Genomic DNA, 25,762 nt, shown 5'->3' on the forward strand with positions numbered 1-25,762 from the left:
GCAATAACTCTCTTTTCCAAGTGTTTTCGGATAACATTTTGTAACTCTCATGTTAACTTTTTTTTTTTTTTTAAAGAAACATAGAGGAACTATGCACTGACCTTTCAGTTAACTAGCAGTGATCCAAGTAACTGTTACTGCAGACACACAGAATAAAATAAATTACACTGATCAGGATTAAGCTGGCCTCAGCATGTTTATATATTAAAAAAAAAAAAAAGTCCATGCCTCTAGGCAACCAGGGCAAGTTTCCTAATCTGGCTTGTCCATCATTTCATAAGGAGCCTTTTGAGAGAGGGGTCATCACACTTTCCAGAGTGACTCAGTTGATCAGAACTTTGGGAGCAAGGGATTTGGGATTTTTCCTCAGATTTTCTTCTGAACGGTCTTTCTATTTTCCTCTGCTGTTATATTATGCTAGCTGACCACCCAGCAACTTCACTTGTAATTAGTCAACAAGTTTGGCACTCTAAGCTACTATAAAACTGCAGGAGAAACCACCTGCATGCCAGGAAGCAAAAGTCCAGACCAGAGCATAAACTAAAACATGGTCTCCTAGTTCTGATACTGTCTTTCACCTACCACCGCATCTTAGTAAATGAAACTAAGATTTACAATGTCTACTAAACAAAGGCCACTTCCCTCCCTTGTAATTCCGCACTGAAAGCAAAATTATCAGTTTACTCAATCCATGTGTACCTCAACTGAGCAATGAGAGGGCATAGAATCAGCATATTCTTTGATGAAGAGGCAGGGTAACAAGATTGAGCACCATGCAGTTGAGAGCCTTTTGGGAGTAGGAAAAATTATTGAAGACACCTTATGGAATCTTTCATTAAAAAAAAAAGAAAAGCTCAACTATTTCAGTCTCCACCGCCATGTCCCCATATCAAATTCCAGCAATGCTCCTCGAACAAGGGATAAAACCTCATGGCTTCTGGTACAGACTGTCGCTGACAGATGTATAAAATCAACATGGGTACCTTTCTGGCATACTTACTATAAATAGATCATGAATCAAAAGGTATCAATACTGAGAAAAAAAAACCCAACTGATAAGAATCGAGAAAATTTATGGATTCCAGATGTGACTGGAGCTGCCTTCGTCATCATCTGCTCTGATACCAAGCAATCATTCAGAGCCTGCTTCTGTACAGAGAGCCTAACTACTGCCTGTTTTAAAAGGGCAGCTGGCATCCTGCCCAGTGTTAAATTATTAACAATTCCTGCCAGGTGTGAGCTCAGTACCGAGCTCAGTACCACCCTGAACTGACTTCAAAGGGGCTACTCACATGATCACATATAGGCATGTTCTGAAGTGCCTTGGTGAACTCGGGCTTTTACCAACCAAGAAGAGCAACAGTCCACCCCATAAGTGGGCAGACTCAGCTCTCTTAGAAATCCATCTTAGCGAGAAAGTCCACAAAGGATGAGAAGGCACTTAACACCTACTGCCCTGACACTGTCTCCCCCAATGTGCTCTGGTTATAACAAATTTTCCTTCTTTGCAGTTAAAAAAAAAAAAAAAAAAAGCCTTTCACAATGAAAACCCTCACTGAAGAGTTCCACAGGTGTAGACTTCACCGATGCTGTGGCAAGAGAAGAAAATGATTTCTTAACTATACTGCACCACAGCTCTGGCATAGGAATGTGAAAACAATCACAACTGACGAGGCTTCGAGAAAATCTTCTACTATCACTGGTGCTCTACTCTCCTCCACATCTCTGTTTCCAGCTGCTGAAAAGGAAGGCAATCTGCAAGAACTATACAGTGGGAAAGAATAGCAGAAGGTTGGTGTATTGATACTTGGGGACAACAGTGTTAAAATCAGGGTCCCAAACACACTTTGAGGACCTAAATTCTGTAGTTGACTTTCCTGATTTCACTGTCAAAGTAGTGCGGAATTTTCTGGTGCTGTGACATTTCTGCAGTAGCTCCAAGTGAAATCAAAACAAGGTTTTTACTGAATTAAATATGAGCAATCACAGAATCAGTAGAGTGCTCACTGTGTTATTTACTCTAATATTAATTTCAATACAAATCTCAGTTCAAAATTTATTTTTCATTTTAAGCTTCTGCCATATTTTCAACATGTTGCAGAATTTTATATCGACAACAAATACTTTAAAAAATAAGGGGAGACTTTGGAAGCGGCACAAGGGATTTTTGGCACTCAGGAGGCAAATGAGAATTGTGGAACTAGGGAGGGGATGCACCAATTTATTTTTGGTACTTTATATAGCCCCCATCTCTGTAGTATTTGAATACTTCACAATCACTAATATACGTATCTTCAGAACAACCCTATGAAGCAGGGGATTGCTATTATCTCCATTTTGCAGGCACAGAAAGACTAAGGCTATGGCTACATGAGAAAGCTTGCAGCTTCGCAGCTGCACTGATGCAAACGCATGACCGTAAGCTCTCTAGTGTAGCTGCTCTAAGCCAATGGGAGAGAGCTCTCCTGGTAGCTTACTTACGCCAGCCCCCGCGAGCAGCAGTAGTTATGTCGGCAGCAGAACTCACTAGGTCGGCGGGAGAGCACTGTCCACACCGGTGCTTAAGTTGGCATAAGTTATGCCACTCAGGGGGGTGGCCGTAGTGTAGCCATTGCCTAAGTGACTTTCACAAAGTCACCCTGAATGTGCGTAGCAGAGCACAGAATTGAACCCAGTCTTTCAAATCTGAGGCGAGCAGCACCCTAACCATCAGACCATCCTTTCTCTCTGCCCTTCTCTTTCACTCTCTCTTTCGATCAGATTAGTAGGTGACAATTTTGGAAGGAGGTGGGAGCAGAAGCCCTTGACCTGTCAGCTCCATTTCCCCGGAACTGCCTCTAACAACAATGCATAAGAGCGTTGTTATCTGGATTGGGATGCTTTGCTAACATGTTCAGAGAAATAGTGAAAGATGCTGACATTTAAATGGCCATTATTAAGTTTGGGCATTAACACACATTAAAGTGAAAGGGAGCACTTAACACCTCTCAAAGCTAGGCATTTGGAAGGGGTTCTTTGTAACTATAAGGGCTAGAAAATTAATCTTTTAAAAATGAAACTTTAGATATTGTGCAGCCATATTCTGGGGCAGGTGGCCAATTCTGTGGCCAGGGAATTGCAGAAACTATGGACCCTGTTTATGCTGGTCCTTTACCCTGCTTTATTTATCCCAATATTTTATAGCACAACAACACTTCTAAAAATTCTTATAGAAATAGCTACTGTAATAGCTATTTCGTCCCTCATCTCCCATGCACAAGGGGTTATAGTAAATAATTCTTATTTTAATAGCTTATTAGAATGTGTTCATTGTTTCCAGGTCCCTGCTTCCACTTCCCAGTAGGAGATAGTGGCTGGGGCTGTGCCAAGGTACATTCCTGCAGGACTCATGACCATTAGAATTCCAGCTGAAGTACACTGATTTTGGAGACCAGAAACGACAGATGTTTCTCCTGCAAAAGGAGCCCAGTAAGGGTATCCAACCACAGCAGGTTACGGGGCAGGCAGCAAACACATAGTCTGGGGAGAGGAGCACAAAGGCAGCTGAACAGGCATTCGAGGCAATGTGGAGGCTACTTCTGAAGAGCCACCAGAGGACCAGGAGACACTGCTTTCCTCTAGAGCTGCTCTTGTCAGCAGGGTCTCACCAGTTCTTTCCCCAGCAGCTGCAGCTGCTCTCCCAGGCTCCCCTGGAGGGGAAAAACATGTAAAGGAGAGTATGGGAGCCAGTAAGAGCAGCTGCAGATGCCAGCAGAATAAGCAAATAAGCAAGACTAACTTCAGAAACTTCAGCGCCAGGAGTAGCTCTAGAGGAAAACAGAATCCTAGGCTCCCCACTGGGCTATTCAGATACAATCCCCTAGTATCCATAGCCCCACACAGAGCACTCCCTCCCTCCTCCAGCTGGAAGTACCCATGGTTTGTCACTCTCCCCATTCCCGGGAAGTGTTTTTCCCATCCCCAGGCTCTTGGGGTTTGGCAAGACTATGAGGGATTTCTTGTTCCATAGGCAGTCTCTAGACATGGGACTGTATCCTTCAGTTTTCTGGCACTGGTATGATGAGCCCAAATACAGAGCAATGCCCTCAACCCCCTAACTCCTAGAAGGAAGCAGAGGCAGGAGCCGACACGCAATTCTATCTAAAACTGAATTATTAAAATAAACGATTCAAAAAAGAGTAAGGAGTCACAGTAGCTAATGCATCAAAATTGTAAGAGTGGGTTTGTATGTTAGAGCAACTTGCTAAGCCCTCATCAGAGTGGTATGACAGCTGAGTACCAGAGTTCCTCATAGCAGTCTGGTTGTGCATCCATCGACAATTGAGAAGAGGCCAGGGAGACAGGCCTATGTTATAGAGTGAAGTGAGACTGACCCTGGCAGCGAGCTGAAAGAGGCAATGAACTGTAGATGGAAAACTGAGACACAGAAAGATTAAGGCCAAGATTTTCAAATGCAGGTTCCTAAAGATAGACACCTATCTCCATAGTAAAGCACGGACAGATTTTCAGATACGCTGAACATCCTCAATTTCGACTGGACTCAATAGGAGCTGCAGATGCACAGCACCTCAGCATTAGATTAAGTGTCTCAGCCAAGGCTGCACAGCAACCCTAAGGCAGAGACAGAAATAGAGACCACATCTCCTGACTCTGGGTTTTAACCACCAAACCACTCTTCCTACATGCTAGCCACTGAAGAGCCAACAAGTGATGTGAAGCTCAAGCTGTATTTGAAACCCATCGATGAAAGCCCAGTTCCATTATATTAATATCCTAAGCCAGGGGTCGGCAACCTTTCAGCAGCCGGTGTGCCGAGTCTTCATGTATATACTCTAATTTAAGGCTTCGAGTGCCGGTAATACATTTGAACATTTTTTAGAAGGTCTCTCTCTAAGTCTATAATATATAACCAAACTACTGTTATATGTAAAGTAAACAAGGTTTTCAAAATGTTTCAGAAGCTTTATTTAAAATTAAATTAAAATGCAGATCTTATTAGTTTAGTGTGATCCTTGCTTTTCCTTGCTGAGTTTTCCAATGTCTGGTGGCACCTATTTAGATACTTTACGCTGCACACAGGCTTCTGAGTGATCAGTTGATAACTGGCTGGCAGGAGGTCAGCGGCTGGAACCCCAGATCGGCAGCTGAGGTGAGTGGAGCTGGCGGCTGGTAGGGCTGAGCAGGGCCGGAAGCCTGGACCCTGTCTGGCAGGGGGCCTGCGCTGGAACTCCAACTGGAAGCAAGGTGAGTGGGGCTGCGGCGGGGACCCCGGCTGGCAAGGGGCCAGCAGCTAGAACCCCAGAGCAGCTGGGGGCTGACCGCCAGTGCTCTGGGCCAGCAGCCCGCTTCCCCCAGGCCAGCAGCGGGTACTGAGTGGGGCTGCGGGGGGACTACCCCGGCTGGGAAGAGGCCAGCAGCGGGAACCCCAGAGCGGCGGCAGGCTGAGCTGCTCAGCCCGCCGCCACTCTGGGGTTTCCACCACTGGCTCCTGCCAGCTGGGGTCTCAGCCTGCTGCCAGCAGTGGGAACCCCAGAGTGGCGGTGGGCTGAGCAGCTCAGCCTGCCCCGCGTGCCATGAAAAATCGGCTCACGTGCCACCTTTGGCACGCATGCCGTTGGTTGCCGACCCCTGTCCTAAGCCTTCCAGTGCCTCCTTTAAATTAGCTATTATTCTTATAGCAGCAACAGCTAAACAGTGCAGTCTTCAGGGTTTGCAGGCTGTGTTGCATCATTATGAAATTCACGTCCCCATGTATACAAAAGCAATATATTTTTATATGCTTAAACTGTCTCTGAAGAATACAAGACCAAAGGGCTTTTCCAAAGGATAACTGCATGCTATTTTTTTTTTAAATTTACCATCTAGTCTTCAAGGATCATCCGTGTTCCCAGATACTCTTAGAACTAAAGACTAACTGTCCTTTGTGAAATTACTGATATGAGGGCATGTCCACCCATCTGCCTCTACCACCCCTCAAATGAACCTAAGTCTAGATTCTGGAAGTGCACAATTATAGCTATATTTCAAGACAAAAGTACATGTTGGGGAGGTGAAAATTCTGCCACTGCCTCCCTGCACCGGGAAGGGAATTCTTCTGTTGTCTGCCTCCCCATGCAGGGTCCTGAACGCTGTACCAAAGAATTTTATCTGCAAAGGTGAGGCAGGTGAAGATTCTGCTGCTACAGGAAACATCATCATAATCAAATTCCTAGAGCCTATGGAGAGCCTCCATTACTACAGGGATGCTGCTGCTGGGAAATGTAGTTCCTCAAGACCTGGGATACAGCAATGAAGGACAGCTGCTTCCCCACCTCTCCATGCAGTTCATGAAGGGGTGTGTATACTAGAGTCATTTCCTGGGCCTTCAGGAGACAGTCCGATCTCAGAGGTGCTATCTCCAACGGAAGAATCTGCAGTGATTCAAGTACTGGGTAGAGGATGCTAACGATTCAAGTGGCAGCAGTGCTGGCAGAGCCACTGAAATCAAGAGGACATGTATGAAGGGAGTGCATGTGGGGTGATAATTCTGCCACCAGTCACCCTGTTTTGACACTGTGGGCAGTGGGAGAGAAGAGGAAAAGATACTGGCAACCAAAACCAAGAAACTGCTAGGACCTCTGGTGGGAAAGAGTGCAGCTGAAGAATGGGGAGGAAAAATTACTGTGGGGAAAAATAATGGTGGCAAACAAACCTATGTTAGTGATCTGTTTGATACTTAGTCCTGCCATGAGTGCAGGGGACTGGACTAGAAGACCTCCTGAGGTCCCTTCCAGTCTTACGATTCTATTTGGAAGATTATATGGTTCCAAAGAAACACACACTAACCTGTTTAAATAAAAAAAAAATTATAAACTTGGTGATATTTACATAAATTAAAAATAGAATACTGAAAAATTCCCAATTTAATCCACCAATCTTTACAAAATAGCCAAAGGCAGCAATCTTTACTGAGACGAAACAAAGAAACAAACTGATTTTTCCAAGATGAAAGAGAGGGGGAAGAGGTATGAATTTGCAAACCTCTGAAGTTTCAAACTCTTATATGTAACAAACATCTAATTTGATCACTCCAAAACTTCTTTAAAGGCTTCCTCTGGCTAGAAACCATGTCTGAAACATTGTATTTGGACTAGTTTGGGTAAAATGGAGGGAGGGTGTGTACATGTAGCCATTCAAAACTGGAGCTTTAATGGAAAAAGCTAGGCATAGCAATAACAATGCACAGACTGCGATGCCTCAATAATTAACTGGCATAACTGTAATTTCCTCTGCTTTTCTTTGTTTTTAAATACAGGAAACTACCCCATTGCCATTTTATTTTTGTGGTACAGTAGTCTGTGCATTGTTAATTCCATTATTAGCCTTGCATTATAGCACTACACTATTTTCCCTTTTATTTAAAAAAAAACACAAAGAGAAAAATGGTATGTAAGAAAAATCTAAAAGGTGAGTAATGTTTTAAAGACTAGGTTAAAAAGCGTGAAATGGAAAATATGTGCAACTAGAAAATTTGCTGAATTGCAAGTCCTGACAAACTACTTTTATGTTATTGTATGCTTTTATGTTATTTTAATTCTTAAAACATGTTCTTTGAAAACCTAAAAAGGCCAGTGTAATGTATTTTGTCCTTTACATCCAGTATTCTTGACAATTTGGTATTAGTACACTACACATCTGACTTGTGCAATAACCCGGAAAAATGACTTCATGTTTTTCTCTCAGTAGCCTGAGGGAAGACATGCAACCACAAAATGTCACCTGCAGGTTAGATTAATGCAGTGGTCTCCAATCTTTTTACGCCCAAGATCACTTTTTGAATTTAAGAGCAACCCAGGATCTACTCCACCCCTTCCCTGCCCCTTGCCCAAAGCCCCACCCCTCTCACTCCATCCCCCCCAGTCACTCCCTCTCCCCCACCTTCACTCACTTTCACTGGGCAGGGAAAGGGGTTTGGGAGGGGGTGCAGGCTCTGGGCTGGGGCCAAGGGGTTCGCAGTGTGGGAGGGGGCTCTAGGCTGAGCCTGGGACAGAGTGTTGGAGTGCAGGAAGGGGTGAGGGGTGCAAGTTCTGGGAGGGAGTTTGGGTGCAGGAAGGGGCTCTGGGCTGGGGCAGAGTGTTGGGGTGCAGGAGGGGGTACAGGGTGCTGGATCCAGGAGGGGGGGGTCTGGGCTAGGGTAGGGGTGCAGGAGGGGATATGGGGTGCTGGCTCCAGGAGGGAGCTCAGGGCTGGGGGTTGGGGTGCAGGAGGTGTTTTGGGGTGCAGGAGGGGATTTGGGGTGCTGGCTCCGGGAGGGGGCTCAGGACTGGGGGTTGGGGTGGGGCCTCCCGCCGGGCAGCACTTACCTCTGATGGCTCCCGGTGGGTGGCATAGCATGGCTGCCGCTAAGGCAGGCTCCCTGCCTACCCTGGCTCCACGCTGCTCCCAGAAGTGGCCAGAGCACCTCTGCGGTCCTTGGGAGGGGGCGGGGGCATGTGGCTCTGCGTGCTGTCCCTCTCTGCAAGCACCGCCCCCGCAGCTCCCATTGGCCACAACTCCTCATTCCCAGCCAATGGGAGCTGCGGGGGCAGTGCTTGCAGGAAGGAGCAGCACGCAGAAGGAGACCCCCCTTGCCCCGGGGCTGTGTTGACTGCTTCCAGGAGCGGTGTGGGGCCAGGGCAGGCAGGGAGCCTGCCTTAGAGGCAGCCACGCTACATCATCGGAGATCGCAATCGACTGGAAGATCCTCTAGGATCAACCAGTCAATCACAATTGACTGGTTGGTGACCACTGAATTAATGGAATCACCAGTTCCGCAGGGAACCAAACACAATAGCCAGCATAGTCCAATAAAATAATAATCAATTAATCATAATAATAATTTAAAAAGTAAAATAATTAAATCACTACAAAAATTCTGAATGTATTGAAAGGAAGTTTTCTTATAACTCATTGCTGGACAGAGATGAGTGGGCAAGTGATGGGTATAGGGAAAGACAGTGTGAAGTAGGTTAACAGCACAGCTGTGTTCATACTGTAACTACAGTATGTGATTAGTGTGATAATGTAACTGATTTGTGAGATTATGTCAGTTAAATTTTGCTCACAGAATTAGTTCGGCGTAGTCTAGGAACATGCACCTCAGCTGTAATATACATATTGATTACGTGATCACAAAGAGAATATGAAGAGCTGGAGAGCACTCGAGCAGAACTCAAGGAAAGAAAAGGAGGCGTTTTAAAAGAGAGGCCTTTGCAAAGAAAAAACTCTGTCCCTCCTGAAGTGTTCAATCAGGCAGCGAGATTCAGTTTGCCAGTTTCAAAGGCCTTAGTGTCAAAGTAAAGAGTCACTGCAATGCACACTGCCAGAACACAAAAAGACTTTAGTAGCCTATAGGTTCTTGAAGCTGGTAGTGATTCCTGGAAGGAGAAAAAAAGCATAACATCTTAAAAACAAGCTCCGTTATTTTCTTTTTTTTCCTTTCATGGATATATGGCTATAAAGAATAGTATTGTGGCTAACTAGTCTTGACACATATGAGTGTACTGGGATACACGTAGATTTAGGAGCCTTCATTGATCAAAGCGACAAAGAGTCCTGTGGCACCTTGAAGGCCTGGTCTACACTATGCGTTTAAACCGAATTTAGCAGCATTAAACCGATTTAACCCTGCACCCGTCCACACAACGAGGCCCTTTATATCGATATAAAGGGCTCTTTAAACCAATTTCTGTACTCCTCCCCGACGAGAGGAGTAGCGCTGAAATCGGTATTGCCAGGTCGGAATAGGGTTAGTGTGGCCGCAAATCGACGGTATTGGCCTCCGGGCGTTATCCCACAGTGCACCATTGTGACCGCTCTGGAAAGCAATCTGAACTCGGATGCACTGGCCAGGTAGACAGGAAAAGCCCCGCAAACTTTTGAATTTCATTTCCTGTTTGCCCAGCGTGGAGCACTGATCAGCACGGGTGGCGATGCAGTCCCAAATCCAAAAAGAGCTCCAGCATGGACCGTACGGGAGATACTGGATCTGATCGCTGTATGGGGAGACAAATCTGTTCTATCAGAGCTCCGTTACAGAAGACGAAATGACAAAGCATTTGAAAAAATCTCCAGGCTATGACAGACAAAGGCCACAGCACAGTGCTGTGTGACAAGCGTAACGGAAAGCCAAAGAATCAAATGGACGCTCATGGAGGGAGCGAGGGGGTACTGAGGACTCCAGCTATCCCACAGTCCCCGCAGTCTCTGAAAAGCATTTGCATTCCTGGCTGAGCTCCCAATGCCTGAAGGGTCAAAAACATTCCCCCCCTCCCCCCGCCCCGAAAGAAAAGGGAAAAAAAACATTTCTCGCTTTTTTTCAATGTCACCCTATGTCTACTGCATGCTGCTGGTAGACGGGGTGTTGCAGCGCTGAACACCAGCATCCCCTTCCCGGTGGCAGACGGTACAATATGACTGCTATCCATCGTCATCATCAGCCCGTGAGTGCTCCTGGCTGGCCTCGGTGAGGTCGGCCGGGGGCGCCTGGGTAAAAATGGGAATGACTCCTGGTCATTCCCGGCAGATGGTACAGAATGGCTGGTAACCATCTTCATTATAGCAACTGGAGGCTGAGCTCTATCAGCCCCCTCCCCCCCTTTCATGTCTAAAGAAAAGATTCTGTACTGCCTGGACTATCATAGCAGCGGGAGGCTTCCTCCCCCTCATTTTATTTCACTAAAAAGTCAGTGTTTCTTATTCCTGCATTCTTTATTACTTCATCACACAAATGGGGGGGAGGGGGGACTGCCACGGTAGCCCAGGAGGGTTGGGGGAGGAGGGAAGCAACGGGTGGGGTTGTTGCAGGGGCACCCCCTAGAATGGCATGAAGCTCATCATTTCTGCGGGATCTCTGGGGCTCTGACACGGAGTGGCTGTGCTCTCTGGTTCTCTAGTACACTTGCCCCATATTCTAGGCAGGACTGACTCTATTTTTAGACAAAACATAAAGAAGGGAATGACCCGGGGAGTCATTCCCATTTTTGTCCATGCGCCCTCAGCCGACCTCAGCGAGGCCAGCCAGGAGCACCCATGACAGCAGCAGACGGTACACAACGACTGATAACCGTCATCTCATCGTCTATTTACAATGGCATGACAGACGATGCAATAGGGATGGTAACCATCTCTGCTACCTTGCAAAGGCAAATGAATGCTGCTGTGTAGCACTGCAGAACTGCATCTGTCAGCAGCATCCAGTACACATACGGTGACAGTGACAAAAGGCAAAACGGGCTCCATGGTTGCCATGCTATGGCGTCTGCCAGGGCAATCCAGGGAAAAAGGGCGCGAAATGATTGTCTGCCGTTGCTTTCACGGAGGAAGAATTGAGGGACGACATTTACCCAGAATCACTCGCAACACTGTTTTTGCATTGGGATCTCAATCCAGAATTCCAAGGGGCGGGGGAGACTGTGGGAACTATGGGATAGCTACGGGATAGCTACCCACAGTGCAACGCTCCGGAAATCGACGCTAGCCTCGGTACATGGACGCACAACGCCAAATTAATGTGCTTAGTGTGGCCGCGTGCACTCGACTTTATACAATCTGTTTTACAAAACCGGTTTATGTAAAATCGGAATAATCCCGTAGTGTAGACATATCCATAGACTAACAGAAGTATTGGATCAAACGTATCCTGTCTACTTTAACTGCCACTTTTTTTTCTCCCACCTCGTTATTATTCACTTTCCCTGTCTTTCCAAAATACTGCACCTCCAGTCATCATTCTCTCCCATCATTCGGACATTTCATCCCCCACCCCTTGAATTTTTATCCCTCTTTTCATATAACATTCATACACCCTGTCCTCACCTTCACCCTGTCCTCACTGCACATCTCCATCCTTGCCTACATCTCAGCTCTTCCTACATTCCTCCCACACTCTACGGTCTGCAAGATCCTCTCTACTGAAGTTGGTGAGAACCTTTCCGTTAACTTCAAAGGTCTGTAGATCAGCCATTAAAGAAGGATGCTTTTAAAATAAAATGGGTTTAAGTTTAGCTCACCCTTTGCACTGAATGAGGCAGGATCCTGTGGAAAAACAGTATGTGATCACAGAATAAAGATCACCATAATGCATACGCACAAAGGGGTGGAGTTACCGTTGTACAGTAGTTATTAACTTTTGAGTACTTGAAACTGTAATAAATAACATTCTTGTAATGTGTTTTTGAATGTAACTATAGTAACAATCAATGAGATAGCAGCAGTAGGATGGAGATAAATTTGTCTATTCACCCTTCTCACCAGCATTATCCCATGTTCCTTAATCTCCACCCAGTGGCCTCTCCTCATTGCCCCATTTGTCTTCTTTGCCTACTCCTGACTCTATGACTTTCTGTGTCCCACGCAATACCGTGTGTCTGGAATAAAATCCCAATTAACATACGTCAAGTTCTTGCACTACAATCATTCAAAAGAAAAGTCTAAATCCCTAACTTCTCTGTAAAGCATGCTTCCCTCAACACCCATAAAAGACCATGTCTGTTTATTCTAATTTATATTATATCAGTTTATTTTCACTTGTATTATTGGATTGTTAATTTCTTGGGGTGTAGATTAGTTAATTGTTCAGCACACATTGTGGTGTGTAGCACTATGTACTCTTATGGCAGATACAAATAATTAATGACAAGATATTGAACTTGAGCCACCTCCATGGTCACTAGGCTACCAGGCCAGAACCAAGTCTGGCTGTGATGTATTACAAAGAGAAAAATACCTGAGAGAGGATATATACAAGGATATATATATATATCACTTTTATCTGCCTCGTCTACCTTTCCTTGAGGATCAATACAGCTTCAAGGATGAAAGACAAAACAAGATAGTGTCATGACAGAGTTCAGCTTCATGAACCCTCTATAAATTTCATTTGGCTTAAAAACAGTACTCAGGAAAATCAATAGCTCTATCTAATTAAACATAGCAGCACCGTATCTTTCACTGTCCACAGGGTCTCAACAGAGCTCACCACTACTCGTTTACAGCACACAGTAGAGAACATAGTATTTTCCCCTCCCTCTGCTTAGCTACTTTCTTTTTTTGAGCAACTCCAACAGAATGTATAAAAACCTATTTTATTTATTTATTTATTGGTCAGAAGCAGAGTTATTCCTGTGTAGGGATATTATATTGGTACAACACCTGAACGTGCAGATGGTGTATTTTGTCACTAATAACCTTTTTAATGAAGACTGAAGTAAAATAGGCATTAAACACCTCAGTATTCCTGATGTCATCAGTTATTAGCTCGCTTTCCCTAGCTAAGTAGAGGACCTACACTTTCCTTTGTCTTTCTCTTGCTCCTAATATCTTTAAAGAACTGCTTCTTATTGCCATTTATATTCCTTGCTAGACATAACTCACTGTGTTCTTAGCCTTTCTGATTTTGCTACTGATTGAATGTGTACACTTAAACCTGTGTGTTTCAGCATTCCAGATATTCTCGACTTTAAGGATTTAAACAGCAGAATGTAATTTACAAAAAATTCCTACTTGCTTGATTAGATTTTTTTTTAAATTCTTTCCCTCCTCTCTCCCTCCTTAATGCCCAGAAAGGATAGCATAATTACAATGAAAGCTCATTCTATTAAGCATTTATGCTGAATATTTCCCATGCAAATAACATGGGGAAAATGATTTTTTTCACATTGTTTCCTCAAAACAGATTGTAAACTTGCCCGTAAAGTTTATTTGTCTATGCAATAAACTATAAATCAGCACAACAAGACACTTTGTTTTCTTTAAAGGATTTCATGGAGATAAAGATGACTTGGATATCTCCAAGGACTGAGACTTGCAAAAAGTCCCCTACTGATTTTTTTGGCTAATATCCCCCCACTTCTGTTTTCCCAGAGCTGGGCTTGAGGCTTTGAATGTGAAAGAAAAAAATATTTCCTGCACAACACTGAAGGGTACTGAGGGGGAAGAGAGGTCTTGGAATTTTTACTGTTGGGTGAGCCAAAGAAAAATAAAGCAAATGGCTACTCCATCTTAAAAGAGTACACTGCAGCTTCCTCCAGCATTAAACAACATAGCTAGGAATTTCCTTTGGGCTGGACCTCTCAGGAATCTAGGATTTTACTACATTTAACCTTAAGAAGCCCAAATTTTTGAGAATATTGACATTCTTTTTTTTAAACTCAACTGACTTAAGCTTTAGTTTAAAATATGAGCATCAATTGATTCAGGATTTTGAAATGTTAAAAAAACTTTTTGTTTTTAAAGTATTGGTTGTCAATGCAAACATTTTTCAGCACTTGGGTTGTTGTAGGATAAACCAGAGCATAGTAGGGACAGAGTAATGGAAAGTTGGAAACAACTCAAAGGATCATCTTTATATAAAAAAAGTTTATAATTAAAATATGAGAATTACCTGTTCTGTTGAGGAAAAAGATGGAGATTTTCACTACCTACCTTAATGCTACAGATTCCTTAATTTCCCCCAGAATTGCTCCAAACAAATAATTTTCTCCTGAACAAATACATGCTACTTCTACTCTCCAAACCATTCATACTCATTCTCTCTGTGTAGAAAAACCACAAATATTTTCACTGGCTCATTTACTTCTAGTGCCAATTACTCCTGTGTATTATATTGCAACACCCTAATGTTGAATTAAGGACATAGTCATTACAGCCTGAAATTGAAAGTATATCATATAAACAATGCCTGAACTTACGTAACTCCTGCCTGTGCGCCTCTGTCTGTGCAAAATACTGGCGGAGCTCCTCTGTGATCTCCATGTTGCTCAGGTCACATTCTATCTCCTCTTCAGACTCAGAATCCTTCTCCATTTCAGAATCCCTGCCCATATCCTTGCTCACTCCGGAACTGCAATGGGCACCTGGGTATCGCGCTCTGCTGTTTGGAGTGTAGGTAGAATAGTTGTCAGCATCTGATGGGTTGCCTCCATCCCAATCCGAGTAACGGCTTGTGGGAAAGGTTTCGGATGGATACCATGACAGATGATAAAAGGACTCCATGGCTTTCCTGTAGGCATTTTTGTGCTTGTACATCCAGTGCATGGCTTGGTTGTAATGCTTCCAGTATCTTGCATATACTTGTTGATTATACCATGGCTGAGAGTCTTCATGCAGTGAGTCCTCCTGAAAAAAGTGGGAGCAGAGGTGAGAGATAGTGTTGAGGCAACTCCTAGAATTGAAAAGCTTTTCTATTTCAAATGCTTTACTTCCTATGGTAACAAAAACCATGTATTTTGGCGGAAAAATGACAAGTGCTTGAAGCGTGAACATATTATACATACAAAAATAGATCATGTTGCTCACGCTACTAGTCACCAAGGAAGAAAGTAATGAGAATGACTGCATCAAAGCTTTCCCCCAAAGCTCCGTTATTACAGTGGAAGCCACTCCTTTGGGGCGAAATGTTGAAATGTACTAATGCAAACCAAGCCCGTGTGGATATAAATACTCAGCACTTACAAATACAAATGAATTCAAGTGAAATGATATACTACATAAGTGAAAGGTGAGCTGAATGAGATTTGATTACTTCAAAGTGTGTGTGAGATAAGCCACATACTACAAATACACAAGCTTCATGTTAACAGGAAGAGGGTAATGCGTCTGAAATTCCTCTATATTAAATAAAGGCACCTACTTCATTTATTAATGCATTTACCCCATCTCCTTGCAATAATGATTTCAGTGGTAGAGGTCAGATGGCAACTTAGTCACATCTCAATCAAACCTTAGTCAAGGTCTCAATTAACCCCTTCCCCGCCCCACATAGACTCATAGACTTTATGCTTAGCAAAGTGCTGTGCTGCTCGTACATCTCACTTCTTTATTCATCAGCAGCTATAATCTGAAAAAGGCTAATAAAGTACATTGACTGAAGTAAACTAAAATATCTCTTTCCAGTTATAAAACGTAACAAGTTGTAAAACAGCAACAACTGTTTTTTAAAATGTTTGTTTGCCTGACAGAACAGTTTACCCCGGCTCTATTCTAGCCATATAACTCTATGAGAGTGCAGCAGACCCTATATAGTACAGTAAGTTCTGTACAGAGAAAGATTGCAATAGGTTCCCCTCCTCTACTAATTGGGCTACACATGGGTAGTGCTGGAGAAAGGTCAGGGATAATGGAAAGCTAAATCACTCTTGGGGTGGTGTTTGCCCACTGTCTGCCCTTGGGGTAGAGCTTCTGAGCAAGGGCTCTGGATGCACAGAAAGTGATGTTGGATTTAAAAACAAGTTGGTCTCACTTCATTCATTTGGACACCCATGATGCAACAACACATGTCTGTCTTAAATGGACAAAAGCCAAAAAATTTAGTGTAAAGTCTCATGTTCCTCCCATAATGCATCTCCTTGGTCTAGATATTGTGTGTCTCGGGGGATGGAGAGTTTTACTTGATCTATTTTTTTTTGCCACACATTTGGACTACTTTAGACTTAAATGTGGAAGGTCATCTTTTCTTTTTCAGGGATACTGTCAAGATAAAAAAATCATACTTTAAAGGTGTTTTCCTTACCTGTATTATTAATACCCTAAATCACCAAGAATGATTTTTTTTAAAAAAAATGAATTTGGTTTAGTGACACGTCATAGCTATAGTCTTACCACCCCTACCCCGAAACCAACCTCCTTTCCTGCTCCCCCAACCCCCCCACCAAAGGGGCTTAAAACATTGATAACATAATTTTAAGGTTATGTTTAAGTAGTTGCAAGAACAAAAAGTCTCAAGCTAATAAACTTTATTGTTCTTATTTCACTTAAACACTGGGTCAGGGATTGTGTCTAACCTGTTTATGGAAATCTATGGCGCCATACAAGTGATTTTAAAAAACAGCCACCAAATTAATTTTTATGGAAATGCATAACAAAAGATGTGTCTTTTTGGCTAAGACTTTATGGGCCAGATGCTCCTCATGCAATTCTATTGTGCTGGTGAAACTCCATTGAGTTCAGGGGATTTATTTCCAATTTACGCTGGTGTAAGAGGAGACTCTGGCCCTGTTGCTAGGATGTATTTATTTATTTATAACTGTTATGAATTCCTAAAAACCAGGATATTTAATTTTTTTTCTTTGCTTTCATTAAATGAGAATATCACCCTGACTCTAGTTCTTCAATGTATAGTCAAGACCAGAAAATTCTGTGGTCAAGTCTGAGAAGTTGCAACTCCCATTTCACAGAGTTCGTTCTGGAACACTTCGTTTAATTTTTCCCACTGAAATAATTAAAAATCAAGTTTGGGAACATCAGTGGAGCAGTTAATACAGCTTAACAAAAAAGGAAAGTTTCATATATTCTACGTACTCTCCAAGATGACAACACATCTTTTTAAAATACAAAAAATATCTTCAGTTCTTTTTAACTATAATGTTTCTAAAATGGACCTTGGTAATGATCTCACTGAAAACTTTGGAATACAGCTGGCTGATTTGTCTATCTGACTAGCCCCAGTTGTTAATTTAGGGGGAGAGGAATACAAAGGGCTACTTCATGTAGACAGAATTGTGATTTTGGTGCTTATCCAAATACTTCTGTGTATGGGAGGGGGGAAAAAGTGACCGTAGAAAACCTCATCTTTCACTGAATTTTAAAAATCCATCTGCTGGAAAAAAAGAAAAATTAAGGGGATGTTTTAGATTGGGATAAAGAAGGAAAAGGAACACATTAAAGTCTAACTATGGAATATAGCTGTATGTCTGTGTTTTTTCAGCTGCTGTGTAAATGGAAATATAGGGGAGTTTTTCTCAACCGTATAAAAGCTATAAATCTAAGAAGAGTGATCAGCAGATTTCTCTGTTATTTTCCTGTCATATGTCTCTAGATTCTTCTCTGAGGAGGCCAATCAAACAATACTTTTAATAAATGAATTTTACTTTGAATGCAATTTAACTAATTTAAAATACAATTCTTTTAAATATATGGTGAGGGTTCAATACAATTTGCTTGTATATGCAGTTAACATACAAAGTGTGCATTGCCCATACTCTCAGAGACACCGTGGAAGTAAAGAATACTTACCATCGTCTGTGAAGTTTTCTCCAATGATCAATGTAAACTAGAAAAGAAAATAATGTTTTTTAATTTATAAAAAGATAGTTAAAAACACAGAAAGCATCTCTAGTGAACCCTAGTAGCTACAGACAAGAGTCAAGTCAACAGATGAGGGATTTTGAGTAATCAGAGAATACTTGAAACCTCTTATTAATTTATTCTAATTAGTTTCAGTAAGGAACTTTTAAATATTGAGATTATTAATATTGAAGTCTCAAGAAGATCAAAGGGCACCCCACTACCCTCAGCTTAGAATGCAGGAAGATATAAATAAACTTGGTCTCATTACCCCACTTTTTTTTTTTTTATCTTCTGCACAATAGTGGCTTCCTCTACTTCTAGGTATCTTCAAAATTAATGACATTAAGGAATGACCTTAAATGAGAAACACTTAACTTTATCCCTCAGCAGTGTTTGTGGAAGGAATCCTATAAACATTTTTATTTTAAGCATTTTTAAAACCATTTTGATTTCACTCAGGTAGTAAGCTTTTTGTTTATTTTTAATTCTATGTTATAATTGTTTGTATAACTATCTCCTCTTCTCCCACTTTATGCTTCCCTGATTGTAACACTGCTTCACCTAAAGGAAGCACAGACAAATTCAGATGGTGATCACGTACTTGAATGGAAAGAGGAGGGGAGGTTAACTACAGAAGTGGAAACTGGAAAGGACCAGATCATAAAAAGATCTGCAATTACAAACTGCAGTTTAAAATTACTATCAACTAGCACATACATTGCATTTTTAATCTTCAAAGTTATTTACCAACACGAACCACTTAAGGAAATTTTGAAAAATACCCTGACTATTGGACAGCTATTTTATTATACCAAGATTTTAAAAGAGCAAACCACCCAGTCCACATAGTGTCATCACCCAGAAACTCTCATTTGAAGGGACACCAGAGGGGAATGATACAAAGATTAACCCCCCCCATCACCACACACACACCATTTTTAAAAAATGACTGTTGGCCAAGGAATCCACTAACTGACACTCCTAAACTACTCCAAGTAGTGGTCAAATTATACTTTCAGTTACACTGATGTAAAACAGAAATAACTCCGCTGTCTTCTTTGGGGTTATCCCAGATTACACCAGCATAACTGAGTAGAATTCTTCCCACTGGGGCTGCCCAGGGTGTCAGCTGGAGCAGCATTTGGCCTCCTATTTATGACTTTATTGATCAAGCAGCAACTTTTCGTCTCTTTAAGACAGCAATGCTAAGTGAAGCGATTTGAATGCAGTCTATCCTGACATCACCAAAGAAATGCAAATCATGAAGCTACCACAAGTCAGCACAAAGGCTGAACTGTCACTCTTTGTATAGTGGAGACAGAGCCCAAATATGCAAACCCTCACTCACCAACCCTTCTGCAAACAGTCCTTACATACATGAGTAGTCCCAATGCAGTCAATGGGCCTACTCAGCTGAGTAAAGGTTAGCAGAATCAGGTTCAAAATTGTCAAAGAGACTGAATTGATTGTCTTACTTCCCACCCGCCAAGAGAGGCAGGAGAAAAAAAAAGAGCTGAGGTCACTAATGAAACATTGCAGTGACTTGCAGCACAACTAGCCTACAGATATATAAAAGACTTGGGCGCTGCCCCTTTCTGTTAATGTCAAACACACAGTTTCCCATTCGATCATCTTTTTAAAAGTTGTGTTTCTCTCTCTCTCGTGTGTGTGTGTGTGTGTGGTTTTCATTTCTTTCATGTGCACATCTGGGTACTGTCAAGGTCACTGGAATAAATATAAAGGGCTCTTTCTCACATTTAAAATGTAAACTCTATTGTAGCTGCCTCTCTCATTTTCTGCCTGTAGTTTAGAAAAATTACATACATTAGAATTCTGTGTCTGCCTATGACTTTTTCATACCAAAACATTCTCTGAACTTCCTTAAGGATAAACAAAAATCAGGTTCACAGCCTAACATAAAGAGACTTTGTTTTTAATACCATAATTGATTAAAAATACACACCATATTCAGAAGGACATACAGAGAGCTTTTTGAGAGGTGAAAAAGCCCTAGAAAATCTGTTAAAATGTATCAGTTTACTGAACATAAAATAAACATACACTTTAGCAAACAGAAAAAAAATAATTTTCATAAATTATTTATGAATTCTTATAGAACTATAACACCTAACACAGGAAAGTCCTGATACTGGGTACCACTACAATACAAACAACAAAGAAATAATTAATAAGAAATCAAAAAGCAAAATGGCTCTTCAAAAGTAAATTCAATAGGTTATCAAAATCACACAAGAAGCAGAAAATAAATAAAAATAATTCTAGCTCTACTTTTTTCAATTCCTAAAAATGAAAATACAGAGGTTGCTACACAATCCAAAAGTAGTCTAATGTCACTGGGAACACCACTTAACTTCTGAATGAAGAAAATTACTAAAAGGTATGAATCACCATTGTAAAATTACCAACGAAATGTATTAGCCAGGCAAAAAATCTACTTGTCTGCACTTACCATAATGATGATGAAAAAATTTACTTCCTCATACAAAATTTACTATCCCCAGGCAATTGGATGGGGAGAATTTTGCACTACTAGCATTAAAGGTAAGACCCCGATCTTGCAAACACTTACACATGTGCTTAACTTTACTATGGTGAATAGTCCAATCAATGGGACTACTCATGGTATTAAAATTAAGGCCCCAATCTTGCCAAATGATCTGTGCTGGCAAACCCTGGTGCCCATGTGGAGTATCACTGAATGTGGCTCATTGCAGGGACATGGGGGGAGGGCTGTTGCTGGCAGAGACCATCTGGCAGGATTGGAGCCTAAAGTAAAAGATTTTAAGGCTGCAGGGCAGCAACAATAAATTGCATGGACAAAGAATACTTTGGTCCCTTTTTGTGTATTAAAATGTTCTGTTGCTTGGAGGGCTCTGGCACACAAAGTTCCCACCCCATCACTTTTGTTATCACTGCCACATAATTATCGGTTTGTATTACCACAGCATCTAGGAATCCAGTCATGGATAAGGACCCCATTGTGCTAGGCACTGTACACAGGACAAACAGTCCATTTCTGATACATTGTATTATCTCCTTTCCTAACCTTTCAAATCATAAAATAATTCCCCATTTATATTAAATACTGATGTATTGTAATTCATCAAAACATGCCCATCTACTTATAAACTTGAAGTGAGCAAGCAGTAGTGAGAAGAAAGCTGTAACTGACTACAGGTCTGATCCCACAAAGCATTGTACATCACTCAGTCCCACTGAAGTTAAGTTGAGACGGATCACCATCCTGTAGGATTGGATCCAGGAATGCTGTATTTTGACAATGTGATGATACATTGTACACCATGAGAGTACAGCCCCCTGGTGGAGTATTGTACACAGTTTTGGTAGCCACACTTGAAATATATTGCACAGCTTGAAAAGGCCTACAAACAGTCGACAAAAGTATTAATGCTCAGTATGGCAAGACCTGAAGAAACAGGACTGTTTAGCCAATCTATCTATCTATCAATCAATCAATCAAAGGGATTGAGGGGTCTTTCAGTTATTCAAAATTATGAAGAGCATATCAAGAGCTAGTCAGTCACTTCTTTTCACACTGTTGCATAGTACTAGAACATAGAACATGAAATAATTAAGAGGGGGAGGAATTAGAACAAATTAAAATGCTTCTTCGCAGATCCCACAGTCAATCTGTGGAATTTACTGTCAAAGAAAGTCACTGAAGTCAATAAAATTAGAGAGGACTGGAGAATCTTATCAACATTAACTTTTGTAGCTCTGCAAAATAAGACAACTATTGAATAAGTCATCACAACTTTTATTTCAGGGAATACATCAATCACTTGTGTGGGTCAGGAATGATTCCCCCCCACCTTTTTCACCAAATCTTTAAGTATTTGGTAATGCTGACAGCCGGATAAAGGAACAGATGGACCAATGACTTGAACAAATACTGAAATTGCTGTAAGTGTTTTGTACATATTCCAAGAACTCAGTGAGAACAAAATGCCATGTTGTAGCACCAACAGCTTATATTTTTTAAATTATCATTTTACCTTTCTAGTGCTAGAAAATCTGGGGGCAGGAGGATGGTTAAATAAAATCCATTCAGCCTTTTCTGTTACTCAGCTACCGATTAATTACCACTGTGCATTGCTACCTATGTTAATTTTAACATAAACATGGCCCAGTTATAATTCTTGTAGAAATGTAGATGTGCAACACAGAACCAATTAATTGCACCAATATATCCCTTTAACAAAAACTCCTGCAGACTACATTCCTGTTTGTGAATATCGGCAAATATTACATTCTCTGGTTGACTTTTGAGACTCAGGGTATGCCTACACTACTCACCGGATCGGTGGGTAGTGATCAATCTATCGGGGAGCGATTTATCACATCTAGTATAGATGTGATAAAATCAATCCCCGATCGCTCTGCCGTTGACTCCGGAACTCCACGGTGGCGAGAGGCAGAAGCGGAGTCAACTTCGCGTAGCTGAAGTTGCATATCTTTGGTCAACACCCTCCCCCCTAGTGTAGACCTACCCTCAGTTAGGACCTGGCTGTTATCCAGCCAGCATAGTTAGAGTGATACAGACCCATCTAATATGCATGCAGTTAGACTGGTACAAAGGTGCTTATGCAGGTACAGCTTACTGCTGTAAGGAAAGGGGAATAAGTTATAATGGTATACCTGTGCCCATGCTACAGACTGTACTCATTTAACTGTTTTGGTAGAAAATCAACCCCTTGCCTCACAAACACATACTGAAATAGTTAAATCAGTACAAAAACTTCATGAAGAGTAGATCATGCAGTAGCATGTATAAAGTCACAGTTCACCAGGTCCCAAGAGCCTAGGGCCCTACTCCCATAACCAGTGATGAGCTGCCAAAATATTAACAACTGGTTCCCTCCTCCTCACCTCACGAGGGGGTCATGCCCCCCCGGGGGGTCGTGCCCCATCCAACCCCCCATGTTCCTTGACACCCCCCCCAAGGGACTCCTGACCCATCCCCCCCTTCCCTGTCCCCTGACTGCCCCTTGCAGCCCCATCCAACCCCTTCTCTCATTCTTGATGGCCCCCCGGGACCCCTGCCCCATCCAACCACCCCTTCTCTCTGTCCCTGACTGCCCCCACCACCTCATCCAACCCCTGCTCCTTCCTGATTGCCCCCCAGGACCCTTGCCCCCATTCAATCCCCCTGTTCCCTGCCCTCTGATGGCCCTGACCCCTATCCACCCCCCAACAACCCAACGAACACCCCCTCCCTGCCCCCTGCCCCCTTACCACACTGCCTGGGGCCGGGACCAGGTCCGCTCTGCCGGGACTGCAACCGGCGCCGCGGGGCCCGACTCCCCGGGCCAGGCCGGAGCCGCGGGGCCTGAATGCCTGGGCCGGGCCGGAGCCGCTAGGCCCGACTCCCCAGGCCGGGCCAGAGCCGCTCGGCCGGCACCGGGGCCGGAGCTGCGGGTCCTGAGCTGGGCCGGGTCCGAGCCGCTCAGCCGGGACCAGCCCGAGCCAGTGGTGCTTGGCTGGAACCAGGCTGTGGCGCTCGGCCGGGGCCAGGGGGAGCCGCTCAGGGGGAGCTGGACTGGGCCGCGCGTGCCGTCCTGCCCTCCCCCGCGCCTGGCTTACCTGCCTGCTGCTTGTTTTCAGGCTTCCCACGAACATTTGATTCGCGGGAAGCAGGAGAAGGGGAGAAGGAGGGTGGAGCATTCAGGGGAGAGGGGGAGGTGAGCTGGGGCCGGGTGGACAGCTGCCCGAGCCTTTGTTAAATTTAAAAGCTTTTTAGAACCGGTTGTCCTGAAACAACCGGTTCTAAAAAGGCTTCTAAATTTAACAACCGGTTCTTGTGAACCGGTGCGAACTGGCTGGAGCTCACCACTGCCTATAACAGTGGTCCTTGATCCCCCAGGAGGCATGGTCAGGGGGCCGGATGCGGGGCCAGTGCTGCAGCTGGGGCCTCAGCTGAGAGTGGGGCAGTGTTGGGAGCAGGGGGCCACGGCCGGGAGTGGAGCTGTGGCCAGGAGCGGGGCTGCAGGTGGGGCAGTGGCTGGGAACGGGGCTGGGTAATGCTCTCCCCCCCCCCATTGGGGCTGGCCTGGGCCCCGCGTGCCCTCCCTGAATGTTTCTCCATGCCCCCTGGAAGGGTGCCCCCACAGTTTGGGGACCTCTGTCCTATATGGATCTGAGAATACAGGGTGTTGCTTTGAAATCCAGGATACCTGGTGCATTTGAGTGGCTTATAGGGCAAATGCTTTGGATTTGGAAAAACTGAAAGGTCAATTTGAACTACATTTAAAAAAACACCTGTAATAGCGAACAATAAATTATCTGGTATGCCTTATTTTGGGTCTTTGTCTTACCTTGGGGCATTGGCAGGTCAGTGCTAGGAAGTAGTGTGCATGTGAGAAGGAAATGTGTCATGTTTTAGAGTTTAAGATCTTTGGAGCAAGGCCTGTCTTCTATTGTGCGTTTGTGTACAGTGCCTAGCACCGGAGGGCACGGATCAGCGTTCATGTCATGCTGCCCCTCAGTAACCAGCTCTGGCCAGGGAAGCTAATGATCCAACCAGAAGACCAAATTCGATGATGAATCCTGGTCGCGTGCCACCAACTACTAGCAGTTTTAAGGTTACTAAGTATGGCTGTTTGGTGCTCTATGTTTGCACAGCACCTAACACCGCAAGACCCTGGTGTATGACTAGTGCTCCTAAGTGCTACGCTCATACAAATAATTGCAGAACAATCCTGGGGCAGCCACCTTGCGACTGGGAGCCCAGCATGGGGGCCGCGGTTATCATCTGGGGGTGAGAATGGGTCTCTTTCTTCCTCACCCAAACACCCCTTGCTTAGGAGGAGGAGCTGCGGAGGGGAGTCCTTCCCCTCCTCATTTCACACAGGGGTGGGTGGTCTCCCCACGCCATCGCTTCACCCCAGTTCACAGGATGGTTTGGGGGAGGGGGTGTCTCCCCCGTACTCCAGGGTATCCCTACCCCCTTTCACCAGCTGAATTCCCAGGCGGGGGGAGAGGGGATTTCTGTGTTTTCTCCCCACTGCCTCACCACCCCGGGGCGGGTCCGGGCGGCTCAGGTACATGGGCTGCCACGGCTGGGAATAGGGGCTCTCCCCGCCACCCGCCCGCCCCAGGTGTCTGGATCCTCGCCCTGGGGCCAGCCCCCCCTTTCCCCGCGCGGGCTTTCACCCGCCCCCCCCAGCCCGCACCCCACGTGGAGCGGGGCCCGCGGCACGTACTGTGGGTCCGCGCGGGCAGCACCAGCGCCGAGGCCCCGCTCGTCCTTCCTTCCTGCCGCGGCGGGAAGCGGGGCCCGGGGGCGGGGCTGGCCGGCTCCCGATCCCCGGGGCTGGGGCGCTCTCTGGCGGAGCAGAGCGGGCGCCGCAAGCAGCGTCCTCTGTGCCTCGCCCCTGCCCGCCTGGCCTCCGCCGCTCGGCCTGGGCGGGGCCGTCAGGGGGCAGCGGGCGCCGAGGGCTTTTCCGCGTGGGGGTGAAAGCCACCAGGCGGCCTCCCCAAGTGACTGCCCCAGCCCCCGTTTGTAGCAGCCAGGAGATCGGGGGCACCCCCCCCACCCGCGGGAGCGGAGCCCGCCAGCCAGACCCCCCTGCACGAGGCTGATTTCGAGTGGGCGGTGCTGGTGCCTTCCACCTCCCCCCCCCCCGTCTGGTGTGGG

The 25,762-nt window shown here is 44.4% G+C and overlaps 1 protein-coding gene across 5 annotated transcripts in view; it reads right to left on the reverse strand.

Moving 5' to 3' along the window:
• The window catches only part of GEMIN8 (gem nuclear organelle associated protein 8), a 35,879-nt gene extending 10,384 nt beyond the window's left edge, over positions 1-25,495 (reverse strand). Inside the window, exons 1-3 of one of the 5 annotated variants that reach the window (XM_039482181.1) lie at positions 25,299-25,495; positions 18,031-18,067; positions 14,709-15,135 (exon numbers count right to left, since the gene is read on the reverse strand). In XM_039482181.1, the coding sequence (XP_039338115.1) occupies positions 14,709-15,135; positions 18,031-18,033 (430 nt within the window). In that variant the 5' untranslated portion in view covers positions 18,034-18,067; positions 25,299-25,495. Of the gene's footprint in view, positions 1-14,708; positions 15,136-18,030; positions 18,068-19,432; positions 19,509-20,554; positions 20,766-24,440; positions 24,636-25,298 lie in introns of those variants that run through there. The other 4 variants (XM_039481472.1, XM_039484496.1, XM_039482962.1 and 1 more) reach the window with 4 other exon arrangements.
• Positions 25,496-25,762: the final 267 nt, after the last annotated feature.

Source organism: Mauremys reevesii, linkage group 1 (genome assembly GCF_016161935.1).
Source record: "Mauremys reevesii isolate NIE-2019 linkage group 1, ASM1616193v1, whole genome shotgun sequence".
In the NCBI taxonomy this organism is placed as follows: Eukaryota; Metazoa; Chordata; order Testudines; family Geoemydidae; genus Mauremys; species Mauremys reevesii.